At 40.1% G+C, this 23,272-nt stretch overlaps 2 protein-coding genes across 3 annotated transcripts in view; one reads left to right on the forward strand and one right to left on the reverse strand.

Annotated features, from left to right (window-relative positions):
- The window catches only part of HEATR5B (HEAT repeat containing 5B), an 85,420-nt gene extending 72,779 nt beyond the window's left edge, over window positions 1-12,641 (reverse strand). Inside the window, exons 1-7 of one of the 2 annotated variants that reach the window (XM_030557102.1) lie at window positions 12,463-12,641; window positions 9,566-9,707; window positions 8,981-9,149; window positions 7,762-7,973; window positions 5,699-5,807; window positions 3,069-3,218; window positions 591-762 (exon numbers count right to left, since the gene is read on the reverse strand). In XM_030557102.1, the coding sequence (XP_030412962.1) occupies window positions 591-762; window positions 3,069-3,218; window positions 5,699-5,807; window positions 7,762-7,973; window positions 8,981-9,106 (769 nt within the window). In that variant the 5' untranslated portion in view covers window positions 9,107-9,149; window positions 9,566-9,707; window positions 12,463-12,641. The remainder of the gene's footprint in view (window positions 1-590; window positions 763-3,068; window positions 3,219-5,698; window positions 5,808-7,761; window positions 7,974-8,980; window positions 9,150-9,565; window positions 9,708-12,462) is intronic. The other variant, XM_030557101.1, reaches the window with a different exon arrangement.
- Window positions 604-22,678, forward strand: GPATCH11 (G-patch domain containing 11). The gene is made up of 10 exons (XM_030557111.1): window positions 604-616; window positions 12,644-12,653; window positions 14,635-14,715; window positions 16,406-16,632; window positions 17,550-17,591; window positions 17,671-17,791; window positions 18,434-18,524; window positions 20,334-20,438; window positions 21,207-21,288; window positions 21,765-22,678. The coding sequence occupies exons 3-10, from the start codon at window positions 14,669-14,671 to the stop codon at window positions 21,818-21,820; spliced, it is 771 nt and encodes a 256-aa protein (XP_030412971.1). The 5' UTR covers window positions 604-616; window positions 12,644-12,653; window positions 14,635-14,668; the 3' UTR covers window positions 21,821-22,678.
- The last annotated feature ends 594 nt before the right edge of the window (window positions 22,679-23,272 follow it).

Genomic DNA, 23,272 nt, shown 5'->3' on the forward strand with positions numbered 1-23,272 from the left:
CTGCCTAGGGACCACTGCCTGGGGCCGCAGACTGCAGCTGCTCCGGCCACCCTGGGACCACTGCCAGGCGCCACCAGAGCAGGTGCTAGTGTGGCTGTCCCTGGGGCCACTCCAGCAGCAGCTTGTGTGGCTGTCCTGGGGGCCACCTGAACAGCTGACCCCAGAGCCAGCTGCCTGGGCAGCTGTGGGGTCAGCCACACTGGCCCCTGCAGAAGTCGCAGAGGTCACGGAAAATCATGGAATCCATGATTTCTGCGACCTCCGTGACAGATACGGAGCCCTACTAATGGGTGGGAACAAGTTGGAGATCTATATGTACAATGCTAGTCTTGAGGAATCATAGCTGAGATCTTAGCTACTGTGCTTTTGTTCACAGTTTTGTTTTCATGTTTCATGCCAGGTGAATTACTTTTTTGTAAGTTAAAACTAAACTATTGCCTTTATCTCCTTATAGGAATTTAATAGGAAATCCACAGACTTCACTCATTTTAGTTCATTCATTTTAAAATTTAAGTCTACCAAAAAAGAAAAAAAAGCCCTTCCATGAACTGAAACAACACACCACGTCATGTTGTCATATAATGCAATACCTGTTGCTTGTTTTGGTATCAACGCTGTAGCCATGACTGTCCCCAAAAGCTTCGATACTGCAACTCGTACACCATAATTTGAGTTTTCCAGAGCTTTAAAGCAGAGTGTTGCTACATTTTCTAGCTCAGCAGTCCACATAAATACAGCTTCATTTTGTAGTTCCAGTAGGCACTGTAGAAAAATAAGAATGATTGAATACTACTACAGCCTGCTTTTTCCGTTCTGTCATTAAGCCTACGCATTAGGTTTATTTGGCAGACATGTTAATATGGACCCCTTTGGATTGGTTTTTTGTTTTTGCCTCTCTCATTAAAGCCCAGATAACTTGGCTGGAGTAACCACTGAAGAAAAACCATGGGACTATGCAAAAACTTCAAAAGCATGGCACCTCTTTTGTTTTAATATACTCAACTAGCCTTGAAATATCTGAAGTAAATGATACTTTCAGCCTCCTTTGTGTACAAGACTGTAAGGGACATCTAAGAGATGAAAGCAGCAGAGTCTTGTGGCATCTTATACACTAACAGACGTATTGGAGCATGAGCTTTCGTGGGTGAATACGCACTTCGTTGGATCCAAAGTGGGTATTCACCCACGACAGCTCATGCTCCAATACTTCTGTTAGTCTATAAGGTGCCACAGGACTCTTTGCTGCTTTTACAGATCCAGACTAACACGGCTACTCCTCTGATACTAAGAGATGAAGACAGATCCAAGAGTCGAAGGACCTCTTATACTCTAAACTGAGCAGACTGTGCTAGTCATAGCTGACAGGGGTCCTCTTCAGGCCTTCTAGGAAGAAATATTATCCTATTCTACATGTCAAGATCCATAATGTGTACAGTCTCCCCAGTCTGGTGAGATTTAACATCTCAGACTGACTTCTTGCTGAGAATCTGTGTAACTCTCCACCTCATCCATATTCTCCATCAGTCTGTAGGCAAAGCTTGTACTAGTTCTTTTTGTGTGTTTTCATTGCTGATTTGGAGTAATTTTGTCAAAGTATTCTAGTTAAAAATTAATATGCTGCATGATATATATCTGGCTTTAACAAGTATTGTACAATTGTAGAAATGGTTCTTGTCTGAGGATTGCGGTAAAAACTAGAACTCCAAACATACATTTGTGAATAAGTTTGGATGTTGGAATGTGTGAAAGTTAAACTGAAATTTAATTTCTTATCTCCAACTTGAATGTAGAGAGCAGAAAATAGACCTAGTAGATGATCTGCTTCATCTATCTGTACAGCATTATTCCCCAAAATACATCTTGAGTGCCTTGATTTAAATGACTAAAACTGGAGAGACTAGCTTTTGAGGAAAGATTAAAAGAATTATTTATAAATAGGGTATCTTGACCAAGAAACAATAAAAGAGTGACCTTAAAACAATCAATAAATATTTGTAGGATGTAAACATCAGAGGACAGGAATTTAAGATGGAACAAAAGTAGAGAAAGATACAATTTTAAAAATGTAGCTGAATATCAGGAACTATCAGGAAAAAAATTAACATGTTGATCTATTAAAAAGTGGAATAGTCTCTTAAGGGAAGAGGTAGAATCCCAGTTACTTGCAACATTTAAAGCTAGACTGGACAAGGCACTAAGAAGTGTACTGTAGAGATAAATTCTGTATGTGTAATTCCTATAATTCTGGGATATAACTTTAGAAAGACAGATACACACACACACACCTTTTCCCTCAGCACCAATTTTTTACCACTAAATAAAAAAAAATGGATTGCTACTTATCACATTAATTACAATCTAACATAAATACACAAACGTCAGAGTTTATGGAAGTACAGAAAAGGCACCATGGCAGAGTGAACAAACATTCCTCATGACACCAAACTCCTTATTCAGGGGTTAAAGTACTATAAAAGACTTACCGGTACGGGGGCAGGGCCTCAGGCAGAAGGGGCAGGGTTGTGGGTCAGCCTCCGGCACCAGCCTTTCCACACTGCCTGGCCTGCGCCGCCTGGGGCTTCAGCCGTGATTTAAAGGGCCTCGGCTCCGGCCACTGCAGCGGCAGCCGGGAGCCCCGGGCCCTTTTAAGACGCTGGGCCCTGGGGCAGCTGCCGCTTTTGCCCCCTCCTCCCCACCATCAGCAGCCCGGGGGGGAGGGGAAGGCAAAGGGGCAGCAACGTTGAAACACTGCCACAGCAGCACTTTAACGTCAGCATTGTACGGGCCGGTACCGGCAGCTACTTCTTACTGGTATGCCGCCCACTTTCACCTTCCTTATTCCTCCAGACCGAAAATCATCAGTTATAAAACTCAAAAGCAAAATTTGCCATTTTCCCTATAACTCACTTTGTGGCTACCAATTTTATATTCAAATAGCACCAAGTACTATGATTTCAGAAACATACCACAGTACACAATAAAGAACTGGGAGTAAGCCCAACTACAAGGAACATAGCATCGAGCACAAATAATATTGGATTTTTAAACCTTATAAAAAATGTACCTACCTTAGCTACTGCACATCGTACAGCCATAGATCTATCCGTCAGCAGAGATCGTGCATTCTTATAAATATCACGGTGGCATGAAGCTGCTGCACCACCCAGTCCATTTAGAACTTTCTGTAAACTCATTAATATTTCACTTCGGCCCTGAGACTGCATACATGAAAAGAAAGCAAAGGGTAAAAAAAGCAATTCACAATCAACAGCTCTTCATAGTTATTTGTGCCCCAAATATCAGCATTATAGTTGTATCACCTTCTCTTTTTGTGGCTGTATATATTGGTGTGCACAGATGATACAAACTCACCAATTAAATAAAACCACTTAAGATAGCTAGAGACTGAACAAATACCATGAAATTATTGTGTAGTGTTCATGTAGTTGCAAATGCTACATGTAAGTATGTAAAGTGGTCTCAGTTATTATAGGCAACATGGCACATGTGTACGCTCACAGTATAGCAAGAGCCCCCTGTCCTTCCTGGTGGTGTAGCGAGAGCTCCCTCTGCTGTTTCACTCTACTTCAAGCACTGGGTATATGTATAGTAATAAACATATGTATTAATGTGCACTTTCAATCGGGGTGCTGGAATAATTTGTAAAATGGGGGTGCTGAGAACCATTGAACCAAATTGTAAGCTCTGTATGTGATGTAAACCACTTCAAGACAAAGGTTCTGCAGCACCCCCCACACCCCTAGTTCCAGCATCTATGGTTTCCATATGAAACAGGAATAGAAAATAGTACACTCGCAGCCGTTGCTATTGTAATTGTGCAATCTTAATGTTGGATTCAATCTCCTAGTTTAATTTTTTGCATTTTATTTCTCAGATATATTAACAAGGAAAAAAAACGGGGGAGGGAGAATCTAGAACTATTTGGTTTACATAGTTCATAACCTTCATCCACAAAGCTTTCAACCTGCCAATACACAATTAACTAGCTAAACACATATGCAACTTTTCTTAAAGGTGTAATTTTGTACTTGGCACACTCAGTATTCAAACTTCAGTCTATGACAACTGTGAAATCAAACAATTTTTTTTTCTTTTTTTGTAATCTAGCTAAATTACTATTCCTTAATGAGCATATGGAATGTTTCCACTTAGACTGTAAGCTCTTTGGGGCAAGGACCTAAGTTCTCTGTAAGCTGCGTGGCCGGCCAGCAGCCTATTTACTGCTGCACAGGCACCCAGGGAACCTGCCCGGGGAGAGGCACACTTCCCTCGGCCTCCACCTAGCCTGCCCCCCAACCTGTGATGTGTCACATATCACCTTCATATTGGTGCACATAACAAAATTCATTCTGCACATGGGTGGGAAAAATTAGAGGGAACACTGGCAGAGACTGTCTATTTTGTTATGTGTTTTTCATGAAAAATAAATAGCTGTAAGACTAGGAAACGGTGTTTGTTAAACATTTAAAAACTCAAAAAGAGTTCAACAAAATGAGCTCAAATTTCTCTCCCACTGCCCCCCAAAAACCATTAAGACGACAGCAAACTCAACAGCCTCAGTTGAAGTTTTTTTCTGCAAATCCAACTCGATACAAGACTGTTTGTCAGGGAGCAGATTCAGCAGCCAGCACAGTCCAAATAAACCCTATGTACTCAGGCTTAGGTCCAAATCCCTTTCTTCGGGGTCAGGTTTACTAATCAAAGAAGACACAATGGTTCAAATACATACAAAACACTTGAGAATAGATACTTTTCCACTTTCTGCCAGCTGGAAAGAGGCGAGGACACATTCTTCTCCAGGAAGATAGCCCTTCCTGTCTGCTACTGAGAGCCTTTCCCAGGTCCTTCCCTGACCCTGGATTCTCAGTAGTAGGGCAGACTGCCTGTTTACAGCAGCTGCTGCTTGCAACTTAGACCTGTCTACACTACAGAGTTAGGTTGACGCAAGGCAGCTTACGCTGACCTACGTAAACATCTACACTAAAATTTCACTCCCACCAACGTAACTGCCCTGCTATATCAACTTAATAACTCCACCTTCATGAAAGGTGTAGAATCAATGTTGATTAATTAGGTAGACACTGTGTTGCTTATATCAACTGTTACTGGTTTTAAGAAGCCGTCCCACAATTTACTGGCTTTAAGAAGCCAACCCATATTAACAGCACAATCAGTACCAGTGCTCTTGGACATGTACCGCCAACACAAGGAGCAAAGCTTGTAATCACTGCGGCGGCTATATGCCAACATAAGTTAGGTTGACTTAACTTTGCAGTGTAGACATGGTCTTAGAATCACAGGACTCTTGTCATGTGCTCCCTGAACTCAGCCCCTCAATCTTAAAGGACTGAGCATTGAACCAGGGTGCAAGGACATGTACATGTGACACAGGACCAGCACCCCATTACAGGGGCTGTAACAGTATTTTGAACCATTTTGCAACTTTAACAGTTGCAATCACAACTAAGTGACTGCTATATAATAGTTACATGCCAAAATTTTACAACACTTACATAATACAACTATATGTATAGCTTTATACTGATACGAACCATACAGACAGCATCTGTTTGCTCAGTTCAGTGAAAAGCTGTGAAGACATTTTAACTAAAAAAAAATAGTTTTGGCTTTAAAAAAAACCCTAAATGTGTTGACCTAAAATGCGCCTGTAACTTACCTCTGCACTCTTCAGAGACTTTAAGAGATTATTAACTGTTTCTGGAAAAGAACTGCCCAGCATCCTGCCCATTTTTTCATAAAAAGCTCCAACACATGCCACTGCAGCCCTACAAAGACAAGATGTCCCTTAGAAATCTTTTCGTTAACGTTTAACATAAAACTAGCAGCAGACTAGGAGATAAGGAAATTTATTTTTTAAATGTACAGCATGTTGTTAATCATCTTCTATTACTAAAAATCTATTTATTATTCAGTGGTTATGTTGGTTGTTTACTCTATATTTCGCTCAACCTAGATAGTGAAAATAGAGTGATCAGCTATGTGGGGTTTTCATGGGAACAGGGATGCTTCTGAGTTGATCCATTGGCAGGATTTTTTCCTTCGGCCCTAATCCTGTGTAAAATTAAGCATATCATTAAATCTTTGCTGGTTTAAGGGTCTAAATGGTTGCTGAAAACAGTCTTCAGCCAGACAGCAGAAAACAGTTAAAGGTAAGCAGTACGTTCCTTAAGTTTTGATATATGTGCCCCAACAACTGAAAAAAGATAGAAGTTTTGCTGTTGGTTTTCTTTACATAAAAACTCAAAATGCATACAATGTTGTACAATGCAGTTAAATTTAGATACGCTAAAATCATTGGGTCAGTCAGTTTTTTGCACCTGCATTTTTTCCTTTTCCTGATGTTCAGGTACTAGAATAACTTGGTTCATTGGAGTGGGGTTTTTTGTTTTGTTTCATTCTTTTGGAGGGTGAAAAGAGGAGAGTTGAGGCAGAAAGGATTTTAAGCAATTTTGTGTTTCAATTAGACACATAAATAGTTCCAGAAGCAGCTTGACAGAAGCAGATCCTGTACATCCCAGGCCCCTGACGATGTGTAAACTGATATCACAAAGGGACAAGGCTTTCTTCGCTTAAAGTTTTTAAAATACACAGCTGAGAATGCTCAACAATAATTCTTCAATCACTGACAGCATATTATCCAACCAGCTGTTCATTTCAAACTTATCAAAGCACATAACTCCTCATCAAGGACACCTTACATAAAAAGTCTGCCATTTCAAAGTTCAGCTGTTTTTGAATAACCTGAAAGGGAAAAAAAGGCGGTTGGGATAGTCTTTAAGTGGGGAAAGTAATATGTTTGGGAATTCATAATAAAAACTGTTCTGCTCAACATTTCTCATAAAAAAGGCATCAATCAAGCAAGGACAGTTTCAACCCAAAGGGTCAATATTTCAGATAGTTGAGTATGTAAAAACAAAGGGCTGTAACATAAATGGTTTTACAACCTTAAGTGGCAGTATCATAACCAATGAAGTTAATCTGATATGTGATTATTGCTAGTTGAAAACTTTTCCTACCAATGAGCCTGCTAGAACAGTGTTTCTCAACGACCAGTCCTTGGATCAGCAGCGATCCCTTAGATTTCCATGACACAGTTCAGGAAGGCAGCAAGCCAGTCACTGTTATCGAAAAGGTTGAAAGACACTGTGCTAGGATACCTGAAATGTGAGCTAAAGCTAAATACATGGAGCATGGAGATTATCTATTCAAGAGACACACACTGTATGCTACAGTAGATGAATACAAACAAACAGTGAACACTCTTTCTGAAGAGTGCCTAACATTAACAATTATCTCTTGAAATATGAAATCCATGTTAGGGTTTAACCTGCAAGGTTCCATGCACCTTTTAATTTGGGGACAGAATGTGCTTGTAAATATTTGAGAAAATCCAAGTAGAGGAATTTGTCCATTTGTTATTCTGTCAGGCATTAGCTTTCCTCTGGATGACATAAACGTAAAAATTAGTCCAGAGTAGAAGACATTTCGTTACCTGGAAGAAAGACTCTTCAACTCCAGACAACCACGTGAATCTTTGTTAGCTCTAATTCCTTCCCGCTACACTCCCAATCCTGCTCTTGTTATGTCTCATTTATTTTCATATTCTATTATATATACATATGTATATAATATACAAATACATACACATACAGATTAATGTAGAGATATGAAATACTTTATAACAAACATTCCTCACTCTTAAGACAACATTTTACTTACAGTTTGGTTGGTAAATAAGCAGCAGTATCATCTTTATTCTTGATAATGTCATTACACTTATCAAGTGTCTGAAAAACAGTAAATGTATCGCCAATGCTATAAAGAGCCGCAAGATTTTTAGCCAGTAATTTACGTGTGGGTGGCCCAGGGGAACTGCTGATGAGTCCAGTTAGCTGTTCCACAAGCTTCTTTTGTTTTTCCTTGACATCTGTCTATTAAAGGAACAAAATTTATGTTATTATATTCTTTCCATTCATATGTAATTCAACATTTCTACCAGTTTCCACAAACTTTGAGGGACACGTTTTATGTTTCAATCTAAAATACTCTACACCTGCACATACAAATGCTAAATGGAAATAGACAAATGGTTGCTATTGTTGAGTTCTTACTGTTTCTATCATATATCATTTAATACAATATTACTTCACAGAGGGTCCTTTAAGCTCCCAGGACTGTCCTTCTTTGCCATTTTTCACCTCTTTTTCCTCATCATTAAAAGGTCCTGCACTAGAAGAGAAGAGTTAAACTTTCCGAGGTATACATATTACTGAAGAACTGTAGATCTTACTACTTATTGTAGTTTGTAAATCTATAATTTCAGACTGAGCACAAGCAACAAATAAATTAATAAGCACAGGTATTTACAAAACTACAAGCTACAGTAGGAAGTTTATATATGCACTTATAGTTAGTTAGGGCCCTGTGTAAATCACAAATCTTTTTGTATTAGACAATTCAGGACAGTGTAAACGGCAAATTACTGAATTTTATGAGGTTTGCATAGAATTAGTTTTACAAGTAACATTAGTCAATTTCAAGAACAGAATGAATTTCACAAGTAATGTCAGTCAATACCGAAGTGTCATTCCATCTTTGAAATTGACTAACACTATTTGGAAAATTCATCGTGTCCTTGAAATTAATTAGCTAAGGTTTGTTTTTTTGTTTGTTTGTTTGTTTTTTTAAGTATTAAAGACTTTCTTGTAGAGAGTTTTCCTTTTACTTTTAAAAAAATATCATGGTTGGAAGCATTTTCATGATTTCTGTGCACTACAAGAAATCATGATTTACAAAGGGGCCTACTTCCAGTCACTCTGAAGGTTAGCTCCCAGATCCTACTGCCACTGTTACAGATGTCCATCTGATACCCTTACATATGTATGAAATTAACATGACATTTTTAGAAAGAGAAATAAAGAGAGAGAAATAAAGTTACCTTGTTGGCAGCTACAAGCACTTTATCCAGAAATCGCAACCACTCAAAAATAAAGACCGGCCTCTTTGCTTCTGTGATTTGAGCCAAAGCTTCTTCATTTAGCAACAAACTATGAGCCAGCTCCATCCTTATTTAAACTCTGACTTCACTGTAGACTCCTGTGTTGTCTCTAAAATAAAGTTAATGTACAATGTAAAGCAATAAAAAGCTTTGCTACAATATTTTTTATTTAATGCAAATTACAGTTTTCAGAGCACAACTGCATTTTAAATAGACTACAGTATCAGACCCCAATACATTTATGCTTATGTTTAATTAGTCTCACAGAAGTTAATGGGTACATCTATACAGCCTGCAGCAGTGAGCTGCTCAACCTGGGTTAACAGAATTGGGCTTGCAGGGCTCATGCTAGAGCTTTAAAAATAGGTGTGTAGCCAGCTCTTTGAACTTGCAGCGTGGGCCAGTGCTCAAGCTCTGAAGCCTAGGAAGGGGGATGAGCTCCAGAGCCTGAGTTCCTGTCTAGCGCAAGCCCAAGTCTGTAACTCCAGGCTGCAAGGTTCACTAGCATGAACTGTGTAGACATACCTAATGGGACTAGTCACATGCTTAAGATTAAGCACATGCACGTGTATTTGAGGTATAGGGACCTTAAATGTCAAAAACAAAGTACAGGCAGCTTCAGAATTTCAGAGGTTTTTCTGCCTGGCAAAGAATAATGTTGAGGTCCCTGTAAAAAAGTAGTAAAGAGAAAAAAAGAATGTTACTAGTCAGGAGATTCCCTTCCCTTCCCCTCCAAGATCTTAATTATTCCTTTATTGTCCCAAAGGTACCGGATACCATGTAGAAGAATACTCCATGAGGCCTTGTAAAGGAGTCTGGGGAGCCTCTTTTTGATTTGTGAGATCCAGGATGCCCTTACCCCTTCCAGTTGGAGGGATCTCCTGCACAAAGTACATAGTCCATAAATTGTGTTTAATAGAACTAGAGCAGTATAGTTGTATGAAACATGCATTTCACCAAGTGTAACTTCATCCACACACTAGACAATTTACAAACCCAGAGAGAAGTACTCTACAGACCCTATACTTTTTTATTTTTTTCTACTTTTCTATTTCTCCTATTCTCTTCTCCTTTTTTGTCCTTAGAGATAAAAAAGCAGGGAAATTAAATGGAAGAAATGTGCATTAAACCTATTAAAATGTATAAGTTAGGAGTCTCACCACATTATTTCTGATATGTTTCATAGATTTAAAGGCCAGATTTATACATTTTAAGGCCAAAAGGGACCATTATATCATCTAACATGATCTCTATGTCACAGAGCATAGAATTTCATCCAGTTACTCCTCTATTGAGTCCAATAACTTGGGTCTGACAAAAATATATCTTCAGAACGGCATGTAGTCTTGATCCAATGGTTACTCATCCTCACTGTTAAAAAATTTGTGCCTTATTTCTCATTTGAAATTGTTTGGCTACAGCTTCTGGCTGTGGTTCTTGTTATGCCTTTCTCTGTTAAATTAAAGAGCCCTTTAATTTAAGTGGGCATTTTCTCCCTGTGCTAGTACCTATCCACCATATTCAAGTTACCTCTTGATTCTTTTTTGATAAGCTAAATAGGCATTTTTTCCAGACCTGCAATCATTTTTGTGGCTCTTCTCTGCATTCTCTCCAATTTTTCAATATCCTTTTTTTAAATGTGGACACAAGAACTGTGTGCAGGGTATACAGAGGTAAAAACAGTTTCCTACCCCTACACTACCCTTTGTTGACACATCCAAAGATCACATTATTCCTTTTTGCCACAGCATTGCACAAGGAACTCATGCTGAATTGTTTGTCCAGTACGATCACTAAATTCTTTTCAGAGTCACTTCTTTCCAGGATACAGTCCCTCATTTTGTACGTATGTGACTTTTCATCCGCCTGTATTAAAATGTGTTCTGTTTGACTGGGCCCAGTTTATCAAACAATTCAGATCACACTGTATGATTGCCCTGTCCTCATCATTATTTACTATTCTGCCAATCTTTGTATCATCTGCTAATTTTATCCTAACCGACTTTCCATTTACTTCTAGATCACTGATAAAAGTAATGAATAGCATCAGGCCTAGTACTGATCCCTGAAGAACTACACCAGTAATACCCACATTCTATTATGATTTCCCTTTGACAATTACTTTTTGTCAAGCTTTTTTGTAGGCAACATGTCAGAGGAGACTCTTGTGGAAGGATGTCAAGATGGATAATGAGGCAGCTTTGTGAATGTTCATAGGGTGCTCTTCCCAAGCATGAGGGGCAGCAGAGGAGTAACAATGAAGGTGTTAAGTTTTCAAACAAGCAAGCAGGCAACCGAGGCTGGCACCTTGGCTGATCAGAAATTAACACCAGTAGCTCAACAGCAAATGAGAGATGATAGATAGAGTGGGGATTGACTACAGCTAGCCTTGAAAGGGAAGAGAAGCAGTTATTGTTGGATGTGACAGAGAAGGGGGAGCCAGTGGGAGAAAGAGAGGGGTGACATGGTCAAAGTAACAGGCTAAGAAAATGATCTTTGCAGCAGCATTCTGAATGGATATGCATTAATTGAGAGCAGTATATAGCTGAAAGAGGGAACGTTATCTGGCAGTTTTAGAACAGCAGAGAGGGAATAACAACATCCAAATTCTATTTCCAGCTCTGCCACTAACTTGTTGAGTGACCTTAAACAAGTCACTTACTCTGCCTATGCCTTGGGTTCCCCATCTGTAAAATAAGTATAATACTCCTTACAGGGGTGGTCCGATGATAAATTAATTAACATCTGGGCCCTCAGATACTCCAGACATAGGGGACACAAAAACACCCAGGGATACAGGTATACATCTTTTTGATTATTGTTTAGTCCCAACATGGTGCTCCATACCATTAAATATCTAAACATGTATCCCCGGTCCTTATTCATACAGGTACTCAGTTCACTCAGCACACCAACTGTTGTTTATGGAGTGGTATGATGCAGCAGCCTTCATCCTGAATATGGAGGTACAAGCCCTGGAAACCACAAATACAACACACAGAGGCCACAGAACACTACTACGGAGCCACGCTACCCTCCAGGTCCGTCATCTCTACACGATGAGGTGCCAGCCCCACGGCACCATCTGCCACCTCTGCAGGGTCACGCCACCCATTGGGAGCCGCCATCCCCGGTGCTGCCGGGTCTGGTGAGTTTCATCGCCAGGCGCTGCTGGAGCCCTGCCACCAGGCCGGGCTCTCGGCGAGCCCCGCACGCAGGGCCAAGCTCGCAAACCGCCCCGCATCTCTCACTGGCACCGGCCAGGCCCGCCGCAGGCTCGCCGGGGCTCGAGGCAGGAAATCTGGGCCCCGTCCGCCACCCCCTTCCCGCAGCGTCTTCCCGCCCCCGGCCTGCGGGCACCAGGCACCCACCGCCCCGCGGCCGCTCCCCGGGTGCAGCCGAGCCCCCCGGCCCGCACTCACCCGCAGGCGGCGGTCCCAGCAGAGCCCGACGGACCCCTGACAGCAGCGCACCGAGCGAGTCTCCTTCCCGGCGGCAGGAAGAGCCGGGTCCGGCCGGGCGCGGGCGCAGGCGCAGCCCGGGACCCAGGAAGCGCCTGAGCCCAGAGTGCGCAGGACCGAGCCCGAGAGAGCTGGGGGCGAGGGGCCGCGGGGTGAGTGAGCGGCAGAGAGGGGTCGCGGGGAGGGTTTGGGGTGCGGTGTCTGGGGATGCTGGGAGGGTGGCTGTGGGCGGTGGGAGGTTTTGGGGTGCGGTGTCTGGGGATGCTGGGAGGGTGGCTGTGGGTGGCTGGAGGTTTTGGGGTGGCTGGGGATGCTGGGGGTGGGAGGTTTTGAGGAGGGGTGGCTGGGATACTGGGGGGTGGCGAGAGGTTTTGGGGTGCGGTGGCTGGGGATGCTGGGGGTGGTGAGAGGTTTTGGGGTGCGGTGGCTGGGGATGCTGGGGTGGTAAGAGGTTTTGGGGTGCGATGGCTGGGGGTGGTAAGAGGTTTTGGGGTGCGATGGCTGGAGGTGGTAAGAGGTTTCGGTGTGCGGTGGCTGGGGATGCTGGGGATGGGGAGAGGTTTTGGAGTGGCTGGGGGGTGGAAGATTTTGTGGGGGGGTGGCTGAAGGTGCTGGGAGGTTTTGGGGGCAGGGGCTGATTGTGCAGGTAGTAATTGAGGGTTGTAAACTCTTAAGATATGAAGTGAAGCAGAAGCCACTGAACATCAGACTGGCTTTATTTTTACCTGATTTTCAGACTGAGGATTATAACTTCCAGATTTTCACAGCTGGAATTCTGCAAAAATGTCTTGTGTTTGTGGGGAAAATGTTGACCCCATGCTTTAGCCCTCCTCCCTCCCCCTTCAAATATGTGTGTGTAATTTTACTTAAAGAGACAAGGTGGGCAAGTTAATATCTTTTATTGCACCAACTTCTAATTTTAATTTAATTTTAAGTAAGTGACACTTTTTGTAAATTTTTATTTCAGTGGGACTGCTCAGGGTAGTAAGTTAAGCACCTGCCTAAGTATTTGCAGGATCAAGACCCTGTAAGAATACAAAAATATATTTAATTTATTAGGGCGGTTTTCTAGGGCATTCAAGGTTAAGATGTAAAAACAGCAAAGAATGCTGTGGTACCTTATAGACTAACAGACTTATTGGAGCATGAGCTTTCGTGGGTGAATACGAAAGCTCATGCTCCAAAACATCTGTTAGTCTGTAAGATGCCACAGGATTCTTTGCTGCTTTTATAGATTAAGATGGATACTCCTTTTGATTTTATAGCATATGCTCCAATAAAAAACATCAATTTGTCTTGTGAGCTTGAATGGCTAAAGAAATTTTGAGATTAGAAAATGTAGGTATAACTGCCAGGTTAAGTGATCTACCAAATGGGTCATCTCCATGGTAATGGTGCAGAAAGTTCAGGATATCTGAAAATTTTGCCTAAATGCACAAAATCCGAACAAAGACCATCAAGCGAGAACATTAACGGGAGCCTAAACTTCATTAAATAAAGAGTAAATTGCCTGATGCCTAGTTTTTCAGTGCCCAAATGCCAATCCTGGCAGAAAAAATATGGACAAAGAAATTGTAATTCTCTGATGATGTTTAAAACCTCACAAAAGATACAGATTCACCCATTTTTCATGTGATATTTATTCAGCGAAGAAGTGTTTAAAACTAAAGAGGGGAAGAGCTTCTTTGAATTGTAGACTGTATGGGCAACCACGGAAGAAAATTAAGCCAAAAATACCAAGTGTGGATATCGAGGAAAAAGAGGGTCAAGTTAAGTCTAGATAAATGCATCAGAGCAACTGACATAGTAGTCTTCCTTTTTTTTTTAAGTGTAACCCTGGTAAAGCAATAATAATCCCTAAGGTGAGGCTGCTATAGAACTATGCTGAGCAAGAGACGAGAGCAAGGATAACTGAAACATTCATTTCTACCCCCTGGTAATTCACAAAATATCAAATGATAAAACTGCTGTCAGTCCCTCAGTCGAGTAGTGGTTTTTTGGCACTTGTCCAGTACTGAATATAGCAAACCTGAGCCAATAAGTTTATCTCAGCCCAAAAAACAGTCATCTTATTTCATTTCAATTAATTTTTAAAAGGTAAAATGTGTAATAAAATATTTTCATTCGTTATAGGTAGGAGGATCTGAACAGGGTATACATATTAAACATGGAAGAAGAAGATGACTATATGTCTGATTCATTTGTTAATGTGCAGTAAGTAGCTTGGCTAAGTAGATCATACACATCTACATCCAGTAACAATACTGATCATTTTGGAGATTTACTCATTGAGTTTTTCACTAGTGTTTATGAATAGCCTGTCATGAATCAACCATTCTGTCAATTTCCAGGCATCTCATTAAGGGCCAAATCCTCTTTTCATTACTCACATAAGTCACAGGGCGATTTCACTGGGATGATTTAAATGAGTAAAGCAAGCAGTATTTTAGCCAAAATGAAAATTTACGCCAAAAATTTGAGGCACCTCAGATCACTAATTACTTCAAAAAATTGGACCTCCTCCATCTGTGTACTTTATTTTTGCATTTACCATGCCTCTCCTCCCAAATATAAATTATTTGTAGGTGGCTAAGGTGAAAAGTTGAGGAGCACTGTATTCCTTACAAGTCCTCACCAGTTTTGTTGTAGAAACATAATATGTCCAGGTGGAAATGGAAGTGAGACAAGATTGGCTGCTAATGAAACTCTTCTGGTAACTGCCATTTCCCAGCATCAACAAAGTAGCCTGAGATCCTAAACAAGAAAGAATCCATCTGACTGTATAGTAGTCTAGCAGGCAGGATAAATACCTCTTTCTAAGGATTCTTTCCTTAAGAGCTAATCTTTTAAACTAGTTAGTTATAATATAGACAAGAGCATTTCTGTAAGGTGCAACCAAACACTTGTATTGAGCTGTATGGGATCTCCTTTGATATGTCACCTTTATTGCAGAGGAGGAGAGATAAGAGAGCATCCAGATGGAAATACCATTTTGACTGTGTTAAAAGTTTACACATAGTCTCTATTTGCAGTTATATTACAGGATAAGTAATACAATTATTGTCATTCTTAAAGCCATTTAAAGGCTTATTCAAGTGAAGCATGTGTGTTTGCAAGATGTGGTAAAGCTACAAGAATTAGCATGGGGGGATTAAGCGACAAGTTGTGTAGCTAAAACGACTTTTAACCCTTTTTTAGTCTAATTGAGCAGGTTTCAGGTTCTCCATTTAAATGTCTGACCTTCACCTGTAGGGAGATTGTTATGGAGGAAATAATTTAATTTCTTTTTTAAGGAAGTTTAATGCACGTTATATTTGACATTTTAGTCATACATCAGAAAAATCAAAGTTATGTTTTCCATGGACTAGAGCAGCCACCATTTTAGAACAAAGTTACTTGAGTTTTCATAGTGAAAAAAAAGACTATGGACCTATTTTCTTAAGGTTTTCACATATTTATAGTTCAAACAGCACAATTAATTGTATTCAAATTCCTTCCACAAACAAATAGTATGAATTAGAAGTTTTGGCCCAAAAGATAATTTTTTAGTCCATTACAAGCAATTGAAAAATAGGGTATTAGAATGGAGGTGCAGTGATTCAAAGATATGGAGAACTCAGAGTTTAATATTTTCAATGTGGGCCTCCCCAGTCTTAAAGTCACTCCCCATTCTCAAGTGGCAGCTATATATTTTCTCTGGAGCTTGGACCTTGACAAAAAGAAATTTGACCAAGAAATTTGGACCTTGACAAAAAAATAATTGATTACCTCTGCACTAGAGGTTGCTTATCCAAAGCTGATTCTATGTCCTCACTGTTTCATTGTAATGGATTATGTTGCCATTAAACATTTATTGCCTCTTAATTAAAAAACAGACCATATTAATACTTATTTGTTCCCTTAGACAGGATGTCAGGCCAGGATTGCCAATGGTGAGGCATGTGAAAGAAGCTATTCAAAAAGAAGAAAAGCAGAGGGAAGCTAACCAGAAAAATAGACAAAAGAGCCTAAAAGAAGAGGAAAGAGAGAGACGTGACACTGTGTTGAAAAGTGCTTTAGGAAACGAAAACAAAGGCTTTGCTTTGCTCCAAAAGATGGGGTACAAAAGTGGGCAGGCCCTTGGCAAGAGTGGTAAGTTTGCTAATTTCTAGAATTTAGATGTATGCCCATTTTTCAAAATGTGGGTTTAAAAGGGTACCTGTTACTAATACCGTTCCACCTTATCTCTGGATGAATTCAATGAATACCTCTAGAAGAACTCCTAGTTGCTACGGTAGTTCTTAACTGTCACCTTGGCACAGCAGAAGAAAGCACAGAAGATGAGAGCAAGCCCTTAAAATCTCTGAAATAAAAAGAGTGAGGGATATGGGGGAATTGGAGGAGGAAGAAACAGTACTTACTGCTAACTAAATGGTATTTCAGATGTGGATGATGTTTTACAAAGATCTTACTGTCTGTAGCAGGGCCTTTTGAAATTGGTGTTCCTTCCAAGCAAGTAACTTTTAAACATTAAAGAACCTATCTCCAATCTGCGCAAATTTACAGCTTGATTCTGGAAAGGCATCTGTGCACACAGACACTAAGTCCTTCTGCACGGAGCTCTAGGGAAGGATAAATACCTATCCAGAGTAAATCACTAGGGGATGAATAAATGTTGCACTCCATGACTGAATAGTGAGGTTTAACCTTTGTAAAGTGTCTTAAGAGTCTCCTATGAAAGATGCTACAGAAGGGTGCAATGTATTATTAATTATTATTATTATTAATTACTAATATGTTATGCCTGTCAAATTAAGCTGTCCTCCTTTGGTGTATAGGGAAGCAGCCTGAATGCAGCACACAGCAACAATTCAACTGAGAAATAAGGAATGCCTGATCCACCGGTCCATTGTCAGTGCACCTTGATGCTTGATTTAGCCACCTGTTAAAAAAAATTACCATAAAAACTAATTGTTCAGTGGCAAAATCTTATGTATACTTGGATAGGCTGTGTTTATGATTTGGGGAGAGACCTGGCTTCATAAGCTGTCTGCCCTTTTTTCCTACAGGAGAAGGCATTGTTGAGCCTATTCCTCTGAACATTAAAACAGGTGTGTAATATTTACCTCTTTTAATTGTTGGATTTCACAGTCTCTCAGCTGCTCACGACAGTGTTTTGAACTTAAACAGGCAGAGGAGGGCTTGGTCATGAAGAACTACAAAAGCGGAAAGCAGAAGAAAGGCTAGAAAACTACAGAAGAAAGATTCATATGAAAAAACAAGCAGATGAAGATGCTGCAGATCAGTTTAGGTAAAACGATTTATTTTCATGTGTCGTAAACATTTTCAGGTAAGTAAAAAAGGATCCAAGTTTCATGCTTATCTGAAAGTGGTACTAGCTGCCTCAGGTTTGACTATCATCAAAATGTCTTCTCAATTCTGAATAACATTTGTATGATGAGTGGGCCATGGGGAGGGTAATTACCAACCATTTAAAAAGAAAATATGATTTGACACATGAAAACCAAAATACATAAATTCCCTCTGCTGTGCCCCTTAATTACAGTGGACATTAGCGGGGGGGGGGGGGGGGGGGGGGGGGGGGGCAGAACAAATAATGTACCTATGGCCATTTGTTAGAGGGTGCAACTTAAACCAGAAATCTGTTTTTAAAACTATTTAAATGTAGCCTCCTCAAGGAAGACACATACATACATATAAGTTTACAATGACGTTCTTAAGCTTCAGCATGGTCCTGTTTAGGATGGCCTTCTCTGATCCCGTCAGAGGACTGTACGCCTGTACAAAGGCATTACAAAGAGTTACAAATGTTGTGGGAAACTATGGTGTGTCTAAAATCTCAACTAGCTTTACATTACAATAAGTTCTTGCCTATAATGTGTGAATTTTTTATCTGCCTGTTGATTGTAGCTAGCTACTTTTTTATTGACAGAAAGAGATTCAAAAGCAAACAAGAAGAACGTAAGATAGAAGGGGACCTTAGAAAAAGCCAGAGGGCCTGTCAGCAATTAGACACACAAAAGGTAAGCTAATACGCTGCTTTGGGGTGGAAGGATGGTTTATAGTGTAGAGCTGGCTACAAATTCTTCAGTCTTCATGTACAACAATATTATTCACTTCTTAACAGTTTTGTATAATATTGGGTGTTATTGGACTAAAGTGGCAATGCTTGTCTCCCTGAGATGCTCTGTGTTACCTAGGGACCTTCTGGTGCCAACTGGCAGAGGGCACAGGGTGCATAAGGGTTACAGGGATCTCGTGGGTCTGGTATCTACATCCTAGTTCACCAAAGGATGTCATGTAAGGTCTGTACTGAAAGCCTATGGCACACTGGTCATCATGATCATTATGAAATGTATGTATGGATAATATGTAAGGAGTTACACGTGTGTGTGTGTGTGTCTCTATATCTCGAAAATGATGTTCTTACGGTTTCTGACTTGGAGCTAGTCACCAAAAGATGTTAAACTGGTTTCTTTCAAACAAGAAACTTTTCTGGTTGCCTGATTGTATGCAGATTGAGTGATGCATACTATCTACAATCTGAAAAAATACTAATCAAGTGATTGCAAAGTCTTCAGGGGGAGATTCTAGACAGGAAAAAAACAAGGTATAGAGATTACCTTTTTTACAAGTGAAGACAGTGGATTGGTGGAACTAATATCTGGGGGTGCAGAGGTCACCCAATTATCCTTCATTTAGGAAGTAAGTTGACCATGTGTTTGCCTTATGAAAAAAGGATCACAGCCAGGCTTTGCTGAAAAACACTGGAATGACTTTGGGGTGAGCTAAACTTTAATTAAACAAGGGTGTGTCTTGTTAACTAAGTTTAGGCTCTGGCACGTGTTATGATTTTATTTTATATTTAACCCTTTGTTTCCAATATTTCTGCATGCTATCATTTGAGTCTTTGTTAAATAAACTTATATTTTCTCTGTAAACAAATCTAAGTGTTGTATCTTAAGCGGAGCTGTGATCTACGGTGTAACTGGCAAGCAGGAGCAGACTTTCCTTTGGGAGCAGAGGATCTGGGAATTCTGTGAATGTCCAGTGGAACAGATGCTGGACACACCAAGCGTATCCTCATAGGGCTTGGGGGTGGTGTGTTCCTATTGCTAACTTGCTAGTAGCCATCCTGGGGGAATGCTACACTGCAAGAGCCTGCGTCCCATGGTCCAATAGAGCTCATATGGGACAGAAGTTACATCCTTGGGCTTAAAGACAAGAAATATATTCCACCTGAATTCATTTTGGTGTGTAAGCCTTTTGAGAACACTTCAGACATCAGCTAGAAGGCCTCTTCCACCTTACTGACCATTTACTACTTATATGTCTCCTGGTAGCTTGTGTCAGGCTGTCAGATTGATGGTGGTGTCTGGCTCAGAGGAGGCTATTCACCTGCTATCCCACACAAGGGAAGAGCTTCACAATGATGGGCATGTGCAGACTCAGGATTTTTAACTGTAAAATCATAAAAAGAGCCTTCTGCCTTCTGAAAGTGGACATAGGCAATAAAGAGAACCAATGACAAAAGATACAATAATAATTTGCTGTGCAGTCTTGAACTTTACCAGCATATCTGGCAGAGTTTATTTTATCATCCCTTTAAATTTGTTTTTAAAGAGCAACAAACCCACAAATTGCCCCTGCTCTGATCCAGTATGGTCTAAATTTGATCAGTTCTATTCTTGAAGCTTCAGTGTCTCAAGATCATAATTAATAATAAAGTTTATAAAGTTGTACTTGTCCCATTATAAATTGCGTTCAGGCATCTACTGGAGAAACCTATAGAGACAAAGAAAACTTTGCTTGTAATTTTTCTTATTTTTAAGGATATTAAGGTTCCCAAGGAGATTTGGTACTGGACAGAACCTGAGCAAGAAGAAAAGGATCGAGAGGAGGAAGAAAAGGATGAATACAAAGGTTCAGACTTAAGTGTGAGTGCTGAAACATAAGTTAGTATGAAGCTGTCTTCATTTGTAAAACGTGTGTGTGTGTGTGTGTATATCATCAATCAAAGTTCTAATAAGCGGCCTCTCTTTCTGCCTTGCAAAGTGATTTTGCAATACTATTAGGTGGAGTATAAAGCATGATTATACTGATTTGGAGTAAAAGAGCAAAATTAAATGATAACATTACCTCACCTTTGAGCCAAGATTTTCAAGAGAGTAGTGGTTTTGGGTATCTTATTTTTAGGTACCCAGTTTGACACTTGATGGGTCTAGTTTTCAGAAAATGCTGAGTAATTGCCTCTAAAAAAAAGGTGGACCTTCAAATCAGTCACTTTTGAAAATCATGTCCTTTTATGCCCAAGAACCCACCACTGTTGTTATTTTAATGAACTCAGCCTGTGGCGGAGATGGATGATAAAAGAATCCCATGAGGAACATCATTCACTTGAAAGAAGGTATTTTTAGTTGTTCAGTAGATGAAAATAAAGAACAGCCAACATCTTTTAACCAGCTAGCTCGCCATAGATCATTGGCGCATCACAGGCCACAATTTGGAGACTTCTGCTGTAGTATCAGTTATGGTGTACGAAGGTTTCCATGTTTTTGATTACTGTATCGTGTGATCTTTTCTTAGTGAGCCCTTTTTAGCACCAGAACTATTGATTAGCAGGGAAGACACTGCACCCCAGGGGCCCATCCCAGACTGTTTGATTGTGATTCCTTCTCAAAGCTGTAAAATATATTTCTCTGTAGGTATTTGAGAAGTTACAAATCCTGACTGCCTATTTAAGGGAAGAGCATCTTTATTGTATCTGGTGTGGAACAGCATATGAGGGTAAGAGTTAAATCCATCTTGGATATAATTTTCCTTTGGTTATGTATTTGGAACCGTATCCTGCAATTCTTATTTCTTTATCCCAGCAAAACTCCCATGGAGGCTAGTGTCACTAATGTTATCCTTGAAAGTAACTTTTGTATTTATTGGCTGGATTCAGTCATTTCTCCTTTCTTGAATTTCAGAATCAGTGAATGATCAATATTGGGCTCCAAATCAGTATTTTGTGGCTAAATTGGTAACGTTGTCCTCTGAAACATCCCTCATCAGTCCCACATGTACCACCTTTCTATTTTATAAGTTTATAAGAACTTCAAACTACAACACTATTTGGAATTAACTTAATCTGTTTGTACTGTTTCTCCATCACCTTTTTTCTGACTCCACACCCCTCTCTTTTGAAATAAGGTTTAGAAGACTATAGATCTTTTCTTCCCATATCTGAAATATTAACCTTCTTTTCCTTTATACTGTAGAGGCTGCAGATTTATCTTCAAACTGCCCTGGAGATAGTTCAGCAGACCATGACTAAAATCTTCATAATAAAAGGAACTCTGGAAAAATATTGTTGATTCACAGCAGTATTTTAAAATCTCTCCATGGGACATCAAGAATTCACACAAGTACTGCTGGTGGAAATATATATTGAAAGGTTCAGAGCACACACTTTTGAAAGCACAAAAGCAGTTGTAGATTTTAGATATTTTTTTAAAGTGAAGCTAGTCATTGAACTCACTATTTAATAAGAATTACAGATTTACGTATGTACTTAACGCTAAATAATTTAGGTGCAGGCAGGAGTTTTGCAGATTTCTACCAAACTAAAAACTGCAATTCCAGTCTTGCACCTCAGAGGACAGGTAGCTAACTGCACCAAATTGTTATGGTTTATGATATCTGTACACCTCCAGTTGGAGGTACTTAGGTTCATACTGCTAAATTCATGTGTGTGTATATGTGTGATTGTGGACAGATGGAGACTTGAAATGGACAGTACTTGACTTTGTAACCAACATTTTAAAGGCTTCCTTGGGGGGGAAAACACTGCCCTTCTTTTCCCACATAACATAAAGCATGGAGTAGAGGATAATTAGTTGACAGTGAATATTGGTTAAGTCTTTATAGTATACAGTGTTAGACATGTCATTTAATATGCGTCCTTCATGAGGATGTCTGATTTGAATCATAAGTTTAGTTTTTGTCAACATAATCAGCCAGATATATGAACTCTGCTGGTTGAAAATAGTCTGACCTTGCACAAAGTATTTGGCTTCATCAATCTCTATTGCTTAATGTAAATATGGATGTTTGTATAGAAACTCTACATTTCATCAATTTAGTGGATATTTTTAAAGTGTTTTGTTCATAATTAAACAGCTTTTTGTAACTATCTTTTTGTCCAACTTGGTTCTATTCAGTCAATACCTATTGAACAGGGGCAGCACTGTCCATGAGCAGCAACTGCTAGTGGAAGTAAATCCATAACAATTACAGAAAAAGGAGCTGAACTAGAAGAATTAGCTTTTACTGTAAAGCAGGCAGTAGCTTGTGTTAGATACATCACAGCATTGAACTGAGACAACCATCAGTTGTGGTGAACAGAGACTTTACTGTCGTAAATCTTGAAGTTTAATGGGCAAGTGACAGAGGACCTCTTAGTTATTGCATGCCAGCTGCCAAGGAAAAATGTGCCAGTAAGATGTAACAAGACACATTCACGTCTCACAAGCACCCCCTTGGTTGAGTGCATGTGCCTGCACTCTGTTTGTGGTAGGTCTTCAGTTACTCAACCCTCTGGTCAAGTCACACAGTCAGAATGTGAAATGCAAACAAATCCCTTCCAGGGAAAACAGTCTAAAAGGGACCTATCCCAGTATCCCATTGTTGGAATGTCTCTGTACCCCTTCTAGGGCTCGGCTCACAATCAATCCAGTAGTCCCCCAATCCTGGTATGGGGGCTTTGCCACTAGGGCTTTCTCCCTAG

Source organism: Gopherus evgoodei, chromosome 3, assembly GCF_007399415.2.
Source record: "Gopherus evgoodei ecotype Sinaloan lineage chromosome 3, rGopEvg1_v1.p, whole genome shotgun sequence".
NCBI lineage: Eukaryota > Metazoa > Chordata > Testudines > Testudinidae > Gopherus > Gopherus evgoodei.